Genomic DNA, 13,498 nt, shown 5'->3' with positions numbered 1-13,498 from the left:
ATGTATATATATATACAGTACTTGCTCTGTGAAGCTTAAATGCCAAAGCTCATGACTTGCAGAGCTTAGCTAATGCAAATATCATTTTGATCCCAGTGCCCATACCTTCATTTAGTGGAAGTGAAAGTGAAAAGGCTCAATTATTTAGACTCAAACAAGCCAGTATTTTAAAGTTGCCTGCAGCTATTATCTGTGCATTGTTGTTTATTACCAGATTTAGTTAGGCCGTTACCAGATTTTGGTTATGGTAAAGTTTCATTAATAATTCCATAATAATTAATAATAATTTAATAATTAATAATTGAAGAGTTCAGATGCAAAAGCCTCTAAATGCCATATGAAATTTTCTTCTTTAATGATGATTTTTATCAAACTTGTATATTTAAGTTCAGTCATTACTTAAAAAAAGTTTCATATATTCAGACAGACATTCACCTTATTTCAAGGGCCTTTAATTAATAATTACTTTGATGACATTATACATTGACTCATTGACATCTTAAATTTGACTTTCATTTTGGGGGCTTTCCATCCAGGCATATATCTTTATGTTCAGAGATGTATTATTTATTCTTGGATGAATTCTATTCTGCATACTATTCATCACACATTTTAGATTTCATTTTGGCTTGTTTTGAGAAAATGTTTTGGTTGTCTTTCTTGCGGGCATAGACAGAATCCAGATATTCATTTCTACTGCCATGAATAAGTAATTAACCATCAAGCCAAATTGTGCTTAGGTTTTAATTCCTTAAGCTTTTGGTCAAAGGTCATTTTTATGGTTTCTTCCTGTGAGGATGCACATTTAAGGACAGTTCACCCCAAAATTAAAATGTTGTCATTACTTACTCATCATTTACTGTTTCTTTCTTCTGTTGAACACAAAAGAAGATAAAACTATCTTCAAAATATCCTCTTTTGTGTTCAACAGAAGAATTAAACTCATTCAGGTTTTGAACAGCTTGAGTTAATACTGATTTTGGGGTGAACTGTAAGACAGCAATTAACTATAGATTTCATATTTCTTTAAGTGAGTTAAAGCATTTTACAGTGTAACATAGCCTACAGTACAAGAGTATTTCCAGGTTTGGTGACATATGATTAGACGATATGAAATAGGCTAAACGAATAAATAAACATGTTATGTGCAACGGTTATTTTTTATATGAGCAAATCAGTGAATCATTGTTTGCTGAGGCTGTAAATGCAATGTTTTAACATTGATTTGTAACCTCTATAAGTATTGGCTATATGCAAAACATTACGTAAACATTTCGTTAGATTTCATTTTTATTTTATTTTATTTAAAAAAAAAATACATTTGATATGTTTTTTCCAAAAGAATTACCATCCTCCTCTTTCTAAGAAATTTTATTTTATTTGTTTTAAATATTCATAAAAATGGAATATTCCTATACAACATGAGAGCTGCGATCCTTCTGTTTTCTCCAAGTAAGCCTCGTGTGTATTATTCTGTCTGACCACTAGATGTCACTGTTCTCAACAGTTGCCCCACACCGTGATAAACCTCCACTCTCTCGGTGTGTGAGTTGAGTTTGTGTCGGTGGGCAATCTGGGCAAACGGCTCGTTGCTTGGTTGCTCTTCACACACTCACACTGGATTAGAGATCATCTCACCGAGTTTTGTCGGCTGGGAGGAGTCGCGTGGCGTCTGCTAACCCACACACGGACATTTTGACTTCATAAACACCTTCCCCGGTAATTTATGACTAATAAGGACAAAAGGACGGAGGAGTTTCACCGTGGGAATGACGGAGCCGCAGACAAACGCTTGGCACTAGTCTCGGCCAAAGCAAGCGAGATAACGTTACATCTCCTAACTGGCTGGCATTGCGAGCAACCTGAGGACTGAGTCTTGGATCTAGGAAGGTTTCTGCTTTAAATTAAGGCATATCTCAGGGTTGGTGTGCATGCGCCTAGTTTTAATGTATCTAAACAATAGGCAGTTTTGAAAGGGGAAGTAAGATCTTGTAATACACGCTTCCCTTGTGTTTACACAGTCAGCCGGTAGGGAAAGGAAAGCTCGAGTCCTGTTTTATACAGCTGAACGCTTCTAAGCAGAGAAGAGTCTCTAAATAATTAGCTCTTTGCCGTTGCGTGTTGTTTAAACCCTTCGTTTTTACTTAACAACCAGCTTTCGGTTTCTCTCCAGGGCACTGCAGGCGGTTTAAACAACTAACGTTAATCGCATTTAGCTCCATATCACTATGGGTGAAGGACGATAGATGAGCATTTTCCAAGGAAGAGCAGATTTATGTGTCGCTTGTTTAAACCCCGACTGAAGTTTTAAACTAGTTTTAGTTTCTCTTGGCTTGGAGTGTTATCGCCATAAAGATTATGGCTGCCGTTGTGAATTACTCTCCTCCGTGGTGGGTTAACCTGATGCACAGACTGCCTCACTTTAATCTGCAATTTGAACAAACCAGCAGTGATTTTCGCCCAGAGGACTCGTCATACCAGCAGGTAAGTCCATGTATTAAACCTGCATTAAAAAAAAAAAAAAAAAAAAAAATATATATATATATATATATGTGTGTATATGTTTTAAATATTGTGACAACATATGTTTTTACATTGCTTTAACTATTTAAAATGTAAGTACTTTTATTTATAAGTTATACAAGACTGAACTAACAAATGACAAGTTGATTGTACTTAAGTTAAGGTAGCAACTATTTTTACACAGTTTTGATACTGTGACTGAAATGCTGTTGCGTGTAATATGAAATGTTGTGTGTTGTAAGGCACATAACAGTAAGTGTTGTTGATATTCAACATGATTCTTTGTTTACCTGTGAATTAAGTAATTTGTTTGAGACATAAATTGGCTAGTTAGTTATTTCGTTCCTAGCCACTGAGACCTGCAGACACAGAAAGAGCTGGTTAACAAAAGAGAAAAGAGTATGTGCTCACTGTAGAACTGGAGAGATTGAGACTGGGATGCACTTCCTCCTTCACTGTCACAAACTGAACTCGCAACTGAAGTAAAACAAATTAAGAATTCAAAATCCATGCTTTGGCAATATTGTAACATTAACAGTCATGCTAATAAAGTTTAGGGGGTGAGGGGTGGGGTTAGGCTTCAATGAGATGGGGTGACAATTTGGCACCTGACCTGTCTGGAGTATGGGTAGTTTTCCATTTTGCACTTTCAAGCACATTATTGAGATAACTGATATAATATATATATATATATATATATATATATATATATATATATATATATTAAAGGGTTAGTTCACCCAAAAATGAAAATTAAGTCATTAATTACTCACCCCCATGCTGTACCAAGCCCGTAAGACCTTCGTTCGTCTTCGGAACACAAATGAAGATATTTTTGATTAAATTTGAGAGCTGTATAACTACCACATTGGCTCCTAAGGGACTGCCTCTTGACGGCCCAGAAAGTCAATGAAGAAAATGTTTAAATATCCCAAGTGACTACCGTGGCTCAACTATATGTTTATCAAGCGACGCGAATACTTTTTGTGCGAAAAAACAAACAAAAATAACGAGTTTATTCGACTATTTCTTTTCTTCCTTGTAGGCCAGAACGAGAATTCCTTAGATTTCCACGACGCATGCGCGAGAATTGCGATCTGCTTACACCAGCTTAGATCGCAATTCTCGCGCATGCGTCGTCGAAATCTATAAGGAAGTCTCGTTCTGGCCTACAAGGAAGAAAAGAAATAGTCGAATAAACTCGTTATTTTTGTTTGTTTTTTCGCACAAAAAGTATTCGCGTCGCTTGATAAACATATAGTTGAGCCACGGTAGTCACTTGGGATATTTAAACATTTTCTTCATTGACTTTTTGGGCCGTCAAGAGGCAGTCCCTTAGGAGCCAATGTGGTAGTTATACAGCTCTCAAATTTAATCAAAAATATCTTCATTTGTGTTCCGAAGACGAACGAAGGTCTTACGGGCTTGGTACAGCATGGGGGTGAGTAATTAATGACTTAATTTTCATTTTTGGGTGAACTAACCCTTTAAGGGGAAACCCTAAAAAATATAATGTGGAAAACGCTTAATGTGCTAAAACACTGACCAGGGAAAATCTAATTTCTATCATATTTTACTACTTATATTTACTACTAAGACAATGGCACTGTAATCCAGGCAGAAAGACAAGAGTGGTGCAGGTATGACGTCCCTTTGTTGGCCAATTGGCAGTTAACCCAATAGGATTTTTCCATTGGCGTTTGGATTATCTGCAAAAAAAATAAGCTCTGTGATCAACAAAAGTTTATGGTACTTTTTACTTCTGTTTTGTCCATCAAAATAATTTTCAAAGATGAAGACAACTTTTTTGAAATATTGAAGCCTAAATGCAGTCGTCAGAAGTGAAAGACTTCAACGTCACCGTCAATAGAATTCCGACAACTGTTTAAGTTTTTATCTAAAAGCATTTTCCCTGAAAGCGTGAGTTAGAATAGTTTGTAAGAGTACAATTATAAGCATAAAGAGGCTGTAAAAGCGAACTTTATCTGTTCATCGTGATAACTTTTAATGTCCCCGACAGCCTCCGTTCACCTTTTTCATAAAAAATCCTGAATGGTGTTATGTATTTTATGTTGTAATATAAAACATTATGATATTTAAAGCAAACTCAATGTGCACTTTATTTTTGAGTTCTTTTTTTAGAACAATTTTCTATGGTAAAGGTATTGCATAATGTATTGTCTTCGATTATGGTGCCATAGAAATGTGAGAATTTTTTTCCCCCAGTTGTTGTTTTATAAAGTATCATCTTGCTTAAGCCAAAGTTAATTTGAACGCACCCGACGTCGCAATTGAATTTACCAATTTATACAAACTTCCCAGGAGGACTTTGAACGCACCATTGAAACATTTCGTCTATCACATTGTAGGACCAGAACAAACTGCCAGAGTTAATGGGTAGCTCATCTCTTAAAGAGATTATGCAGATTTTCTTTTAAATATGTGCATTTCTCTGTGCCATAAAAATGCAATAGAAATCATTCAATCTTCATGACGACTTCATAATTGTTATTCTAATGCTTGCATGTCTCTAAGGCCGTGTTGTCCACCAAGGCTTTTTTCCACGCTCCTGGCGTATGTTTTCAATTGTTTTCAATGGGAGCGCCGCGTTTTTTTAAACGCCATGAGCGTGACGAGGCGCTGAGCGTTTTTTTCACGCTGAAGCGCCCAGCGTTTTTACTGGTTGCTGGGAGTTGAAAAATGTTCAACTTTGGATAAAACGCAGTGCTCATCACTGTCACTTTTTACCCAGCTGTCCAATCACAGTGGAGGAGGGGCGGGACTAATACCACACCGACCAACTGTCACAATATTCAAACTGCTGCGGATATTCTGTATCATAGCAACGAAACGTCTCAACGGAAAAAACGCTGCGCTGCCAAAACGCTCTCAAGCGCCCAATGCACGGCGTCTTCAGCAGAGCGTCTAGCGTTTTCAGCTGGCTAAAAACGCTTTGGTGGACACACGGCCTAATGCTGAACACACCCAGGTGTGGCTGTTGAAGTTAGCAGGGCCCTTTGAACATCTTGGCTGCAGGCCTTCATCATTGAGACAACAGATGGCCTACTGACAAGCCAGGAGTGCATCAGCCTGGTGACATTGTCTAATTAAAGCTCCTTAAATCAAGTTTGGCCTTCCCTGTTGTTCGCTTTTATGGAGAACTTGGGTTAAACCAGTTGGTAACATAAAATACTAATGTAAAAAAGCCAGAATTGTGCCGGACCACATTTTGAGCACATTTTTGGATGACAAATTTAGACATTTGAATGAAATTGAGTGGTGGTACTATATATTGTCAGAACTATAGGCACATAATCATGATTTGTTATTGCACCTGTAACAGTGTTATTCAATGTGGTCTATATACAGTCAAAATAGCTATTTGATGTAAATGGTCATCTTAATGCTTCTTTTTTTAGGCATCTCTTCACAAAATGTGTTTTTATGAAGGGCTCTACCTATAAAATTGTGCGGTTCTCTGTACCATTTCGGTACCAGAGCAAAAACTGTTCAATTATATACGTAAAAGTTGTTTGTCTCATCCGTTGGTTATCACTGCCAATCACCACAGTTTCTGATTCAAACAAGCATTTAAACATGGTTGTCTATCCAGAAACTTTGCAGTGTACCAGCATGAAAATACTAAACTTGTATTCAGATTGTTAATGGGTAATAAACAGAAAGCAGGAGAAATGCTTCTTTATTATCTCCAAGGCTGTGTTTCCACCAAAATGTTTTTAGCCGGATGAAAACGCCTTGCTGTGGGCTCTTGTTTTTTTCAGTTGAGATGCTTTGGTTGCTCTGATACGGAATACTTGCGGAAGTGTTAGTATCTCATTTCACATGATAACTTGTTTCTGTATTGTTTCTATATAAAGTATGTTCCCTGGCTCTTGTTTTAAATTTTCTTCTGTTATTGTTTGTTGTTGTCTTTTGACATTGTACATGCAAACGAGGAGTAATTCACTAATGAGTTTGCCAATGTAACGTTAACAGGGTTTGTTGTTGTGGGAAGGAGGCGGGAACCAGTGAACATGTTAAACATTTTAATAAAATGAACAAATACAAAACGAAAGTATAAGCCAGCAGCCCCTCATTGACGACTGCAGTAACGTTACACACAACAGAAACAAAACACAACATAAAATCAGGCCTGTGTCTCTCGATCTGTCGTCGTCGCTCCTCATTTTATGCTTTCGCTCCCCCGTGAGAGACACGAGACCGGCGCGCGGTGTCTTTCATTATCACTCACACCCCGGCCTCGCGCCGTCCTCTTACGTCCCTCGCCCTCGATCGTCCTGGGGTGCGTTTCCCGAAAGCATCGTTAGCCAGCTATGGTCGCAAGTTGGTCGCAATTTCCATTGAACTCTATTGGAAAACGACGGAACTTGCGACCATAGTTGGCTAACGATGCTTTCGGGAAACGCACCCCTGATCGCCACAGCCAACTAACTAGAAATTTTGTGTGAAATGAATTTCAAAAACAAACAAAAATAACGAGTTTATTCGACTATTTCTTTTCTTCCTTGTAGGCCAGAACGAGAATTCCTTAGATTTCCACGACGCATGCGCGAGAATTGCGATCTGCTTACACCAGCTTAGATCGCAATTCTCGCGCATGCGTCGTCGAAATCTATAAGGAAGTCTCGTTCTGGCCTACAAGGAAGAAAAGAAATAGTCGAATAAACTCGTTATTTTTGTTTGTTTTTTCGCACAAAAAGTATTCGCGTCGCTTGATAAACATATAGTTGAGCCACGGTAGTCACTTGGGATATTTAAACATTTTCTTCATTGACTTTTTGGGCCGTCAAGAGGCAGTCCCTTAGGAGCCAATGTGGTAGTTATACAGCTCTCAAATTTAATCAAAAATATCTTCATTTGTGTTCCGAAGACGAACGAAGGTCTTACGGGCTTGGTACAGCATGGGGGTGAGTAATTAATGACTTAATTTTCATTTTTGGGTGAACTAACCCTTTAAGGGGAAACCCTAAAAAATATAATGTGGAAAACGCTTAATGTGCTAAAACACTGACCAGGGAAAATCTAATTTCTATCATATTTTACTACTTATATTTACTACTAAGACAATGGCACTGTAATCCAGGCAGAAAGACAAGAGTGGTGCAGGTATGACGTCCCTTTGTTGGCCAATTGGCAGTTAACCCAATAGGATTTTTCCATTGGCGTTTGGATTATCTGCAAAAAAAATAAGCTCTGTGATCAACAAAAGTTTATGGTACTTTTTACTTCTGTTTTGTCCATCAAAATAATTTTCAAAGATGAAGACAACTTTTTTGAAATATTGAAGCCTAAATGCAGTCGTCAGAAGTGAAAGACTTCAACGTCACCGTCAATAGAATTCCGACAACTGTTTAAGTTTTTATCTAAAAGCATTTTCCCTGAAAGCGTGAGTTAGAATAGTTTGTAAGAGTACAATTATAAGCATAAAGAGGCTGTAAAAGCGAACTTTATCTGTTCATCGTGATAACTTTTAATGTCCCCGACAGCCTCCGTTCACCTTTTTCATAAAAAATCCTGAATGGTGTTATGTATTTTATGTTGTAATATAAAACATTATGATATTTAAAGCAAACTCAATGTGCACTTTATTTTTGAGTTCTTTTTTTAGAACAATTTTCTATGGTAAAGGTATTGCATAATGTATTGTCTTCGATTATGGTGCCATAGAAATGTGAGAATTTTTTTCCCCCAGTTGTTGTTTTATAAAGTATCATCTTGCTTAAGCCAAAGTTAATTTGAACGCACCCGACGTCGCAATTGAATTTACCAATTTATACAAACTTCCCAGGAGGACTTTGAACGCACCATTGAAACATTTCGTCTATCACATTGTAGGACCAGAACAAACTGCCAGAGTTAATGGGTAGCTCATCTCTTAAAGAGATTATGCAGATTTTCTTTTAAATATGTGCATTTCTCTGTGCCATAAAAATGCAATAGAAATCATTCAATCTTCATGACGACTTCATAATTGTTATTCTAATGCTTGCATGTCTCTAAGGCCGTGTTGTCCACCAAGGCTTTTTTCCACGCTCCTGGCGTATGTTTTCAATTGTTTTCAATGGGAGCGCCGCGTTTTTTTAAACGCCATGAGCGTGACGAGGCGCTGAGCGTTTTTTTCACGCTGAAGCGCCCAGCGTTTTTACTGGTTGCTGGGAGTTGAAAAATGTTCAACTTTGGATAAAACGCAGTGCTCATCACTGTCACTTTTTACCCAGCTGTCCAATCACAGTGGAGGAGGGGCGGGACTAATACCACACCGACCAACTGTCACAATATTCAAACTGCTGCGGATATTCTGTATCATAGCAACGAAACGTCTCAACGGAAAAAACGCTGCGCTGCCAAAACGCTCTCAAGCGCCCAATGCACGGCGTCTTCAGCAGAGCGTCTAGCGTTTTCAGCTGGCTAAAAACGCTTTGGTGGACACACGGCCTAATGCTGAACACACCCAGGTGTGGCTGTTGAAGTTAGCAGGGCCCTTTGAACATCTTGGCTGCAGGCCTTCATCATTGAGACAACAGATGGCCTACTGACAAGCCAGGAGTGCATCAGCCTGGTGACATTGTCTAATTAAAGCTCCTTAAATCAAGTTTGGCCTTCCCTGTTGTTCGCTTTTATGGAGAACTTGGGTTAAACCAGTTGGTAACATAAAATACTAATGTAAAAAAGCCAGAATTGTGCCGGACCACATTTTGAGCACATTTTTGGATGACAAATTTAGACATTTGAATGAAATTGAGTGGTGGTACTATATATTGTCAGAACTATAGGCACATAATCATGATTTGTTATTGCACCTGTAACAGTGTTATTCAATGTGGTCTATATACAGTCAAAATAGCTATTTGATGTAAATGGTCATCTTAATGCTTCTTTTTTTAGGCATCTCTTCACAAAATGTGTTTTTATGAAGGGCTCTACCTATAAAATTGTGCGGTTCTCTGTACCATTTCGGTACCAGAGCAAAAACTGTTCAATTATATACGTAAAAGTTGTTTGTCTCATCCGTTGGTTATCACTGCCAATCACCACAGTTTCTGATTCAAACAAGCATTTAAACATGGTTGTCTATCCAGAAACTTTGCAGTGTACCAGCATGAAAATACTAAACTTGTATTCAGATTGTTAATGGGTAATAAACAGAAAGCAGGAGAAATGCTTCTTTATTATCTCCAAGGCTGTGTTTCCACCAAAATGTTTTTAGCCGGATGAAAACGCCTTGCTGTGGGCTCTTGTTTTTTTCAGTTGAGATGCTTTGGTTGCTCTGATACGGAATACTTGCGGAAGTGTTAGTATCTCATTTCACATGATAACTTGTTTCTGTATTGTTTCTATATAAAGTATGTTCCCTGGCTCTTGTTTTAAATTTTCTTCTGTTATTGTTTGTTGTTGTCTTTTGACATTGTACATGCAAACGAGGAGTAATTCACTAATGAGTTTGCCAATGTAACGTTAACAGGGTTTGTTGTTGTGGGAAGGAGGCGGGAACCAGTGAACATGTTAAACATTTTAATAAAATGAACAAATACAAAACGAAAGTATAAGCCAGCAGCCCCTCATTGACGACTGCAGTAACGTTACACACAACAGAAACAAAACACAACATAAAATCAGGCCTGTGTCTCTCGATCTGTCGTCGTCGCTCCTCATTTTATGCTTTCGCTCCCCCGTGAGAGACACGAGACCGGCGCGCGGTGTCTTTCATTATCACTCACACCCCGGCCTCGCGCCGTCCTCTTACGTCCCTCGCCCTCGATCGTCCTGGGGTGCGTTTCCCGAAAGCATCGTTAGCCAGCTATGGTCGCAAGTTGGTCGCAATTTCCATTGAACTCTATTGGAAAACGACGGAACTTGCGACCATAGTTGGCTAACGATGCTTTCGGGAAACGCACCCCTGATCGCCACAGCCAACTAACTAGAAATTTTGTGTGAAATGAATTTCAAAAACAAACAAAAATAACGAGTTTATTCGACTATTTCTTTTCTTCCTTGTAGGCCAGAACGAGAATTCCTTAGATTTCCACGACGCATGCGCGAGAATTGCGATCTGCTTACACCAGCTTAGATCGCAATTCTCGCGCATGCGTCGTCGAAATCTATAAGGAAGTCTCGTTCTGGCCTACAAGGAAGAAAAGAAATAGTCGAATAAACTCGTTATTTTTGTTTGTTTTTTCGCACAAAAAGTATTCGCGTCGCTTGATAAACATATAGTTGAGCCACGGTAGTCACTTGGGATATTTAAACATTTTCTTCATTGACTTTTTGGGCCGTCAAGAGGCAGTCCCTTAGGAGCCAATGTGGTAGTTATACAGCTCTCAAATTTAATCAAAAATATCTTCATTTGTGTTCCGAAGACGAACGAAGGTCTTACGGGCTTGGTACAGCATGGGGGTGAGTAATTAATGACTTAATTTTCATTTTTGGGTGAACTAACCCTTTAAGGGGAAACCCTAAAAAATATAATGTGGAAAACGCTTAATGTGCTAAAACACTGACCAGGGAAAATCTAATTTCTATCATATTTTACTACTTATATTTACTACTAAGACAATGGCACTGTAATCCAGGCAGAAAGACAAGAGTGGTGCAGGTATGACGTCCCTTTGTTGGCCAATTGGCAGTTAACCCAATAGGATTTTTCCATTGGCGTTTGGATTATCTGCAAAAAAAATAAGCTCTGTGATCAACAAAAGTTTATGGTACTTTTTACTTCTGTTTTGTCCATCAAAATAATTTTCAAAGATGAAGACAACTTTTTTGAAATATTGAAGCCTAAATGCAGTCGTCAGAAGTGAAAGACTTCAACGTCACCGTCAATAGAATTCCGACAACTGTTTAAGTTTTTATCTAAAAGCATTTTCCCTGAAAGCGTGAGTTAGAATAGTTTGTAAGAGTACAATTATAAGCATAAAGAGGCTGTAAAAGCGAACTTTATCTGTTCATCGTGATAACTTTTAATGTCCCCGACAGCCTCCGTTCACCTTTTTCATAAAAAATCCTGAATGGTGTTATGTATTTTATGTTGTAATATAAAACATTATGATATTTAAAGCAAACTCAATGTGCACTTTATTTTTGAGTTCTTTTTTTAGAACAATTTTCTATGGTAAAGGTATTGCATAATGTATTGTCTTCGATTATGGTGCCATAGAAATGTGAGAATTTTTTTCCCCCAGTTGTTGTTTTATAAAGTATCATCTTGCTTAAGCCAAAGTTAATTTGAACGCACCCGACGTCGCAATTGAATTTACCAATTTATACAAACTTCCCAGGAGGACTTTGAACGCACCATTGAAACATTTCGTCTATCACATTGTAGGACCAGAACAAACTGCCAGAGTTAATGGGTAGCTCATCTCTTAAAGAGATTATGCAGATTTTCTTTTAAATATGTGCATTTCTCTGTGCCATAAAAATGCAATAGAAATCATTCAATCTTCATGACGACTTCATAATTGTTATTCTAATGCTTGCATGTCTCTAAGGCCGTGTTGTCCACCAAGGCTTTTTTCCACGCTCCTGGCGTATGTTTTCAATTGTTTTCAATGGGAGCGCCGCGTTTTTTTAAACGCCATGAGCGTGACGAGGCGCTGAGCGTTTTTTTCACGCTGAAGCGCCCAGCGTTTTTACTGGTTGCTGGGAGTTGAAAAATGTTCAACTTTGGATAAAACGCAGTGCTCATCACTGTCACTTTTTACCCAGCTGTCCAATCACAGTGGAGGAGGGGCGGGACTAATACCACACCGACCAACTGTCACAATATTCAAACTGCTGCGGATATTCTGTATCATAGCAACGAAACGTCTCAACGGAAAAAACGCTGCGCTGCCAAAACGCTCTCAAGCGCCCAATGCACGGCGTCTTCAGCAGAGCGTCTAGCGTTTTCAGCTGGCTAAAAACGCTTTGGTGGACACACGGCCTAATGCTGAACACACCCAGGTGTGGCTGTTGAAGTTAGCAGGGCCCTTTGAACATCTTGGCTGCAGGCCTTCATCATTGAGACAACAGATGGCCTACTGACAAGCCAGGAGTGCATCAGCCTGGTGACATTGTCTAATTAAAGCTCCTTAAATCAAGTTTGGCCTTCCCTGTTGTTCGCTTTTATGGAGAACTTGGGTTAAACCAGTTGGTAACATAAAATACTAATGTAAAAAAGCCAGAATTGTGCCGGACCACATTTTGAGCACATTTTTGGATGACAAATTTAGACATTTGAATGAAATTGAGTGGTGGTACTATATATTGTCAGAACTATAGGCACATAATCATGATTTGTTATTGCACCTGTAACAGTGTTATTCAATGTGGTCTATATACAGTCAAAATAGCTATTTGATGTAAATGGTCATCTTAATGCTTCTTTTTTTAGGCATCTCTTCACAAAATGTGTTTTTATGAAGGGCTCTACCTATAAAATTGTGCGGTTCTCTGTACCATTTCGGTACCAGAGCAAAAACTGTTCAATTATATACGTAAAAGTTGTTTGTCTCATCCGTTGGTTATCACTGCCAATCACCACAGTTTCTGATTCAAACAAGCATTTAAACATGGTTGTCTATCCAGAAACTTTGCAGTGTACCAGCATGAAAATACTAAACTTGTATTCAGATTGTTAATGGGTAATAAACAGAAAGCAGGAGAAATGCTTCTTTATTATCTCCAAGGCTGTGTTTCCACCAAAATGTTTTTAGCCGGATGAAAACGCCTTGCTGTGGGCTCTTGTTTTTTTCAGTTGAGATGCTTTGGTTGCTCTGATACGGAATACTTGCGGAAGTGTTAGTATCTCATTTCACATGATAACTTGTTTCTGTATTGTTTCTATATAAAGTATGTTCCCTGGCTCTTGTTTTAAATTTTCTTCTGTTATTGTTTGTTGTTGTCTTTTGACATTGTACATGCAAACGAGGAGTAATTCACTAATGAGTTTGCCAATGTAACGTTAACAGGGTTT

The 13,498-nt window shown here is 38.3% G+C and overlaps 1 protein-coding gene across 2 annotated transcripts in view; it reads left to right on the top strand.

Moving 5' to 3' along the window:
- The first annotated feature begins 1,542 nt into the window (after positions 1–1,542).
- Positions 1,543–13,498, top strand: part of ttyh3a (tweety family member 3a) — a 79,925-nt gene continuing 67,969 nt past the window's right edge. The window contains exon 1 of one of the 2 annotated variants that reach the window (XM_089128737.1): positions 1,543–2,484. In XM_089128737.1, coding sequence (XP_088984863.1) covers positions 2,359–2,484 — 126 coding nt within the window. In that variant the 5' untranslated portion in view covers positions 1,543–2,358. The remainder of the gene's footprint in view (positions 2,485–13,498) is intronic. The other variant, XM_039686174.2, reaches the window with a different exon arrangement.

The sequence above is a fragment of the Pimephales promelas genome, chromosome 3, assembly GCF_988280905.1.
Source record: "Pimephales promelas chromosome 3, fPimPro1.hap1.1, whole genome shotgun sequence".
NCBI lineage: Eukaryota > Metazoa > Chordata > Actinopteri > Cypriniformes > Leuciscidae > Pimephales > Pimephales promelas.
The sequence above is the reverse complement of the archived record's forward strand: the minus strand, read 5'-3'. Positions and strand labels throughout refer to the sequence as shown.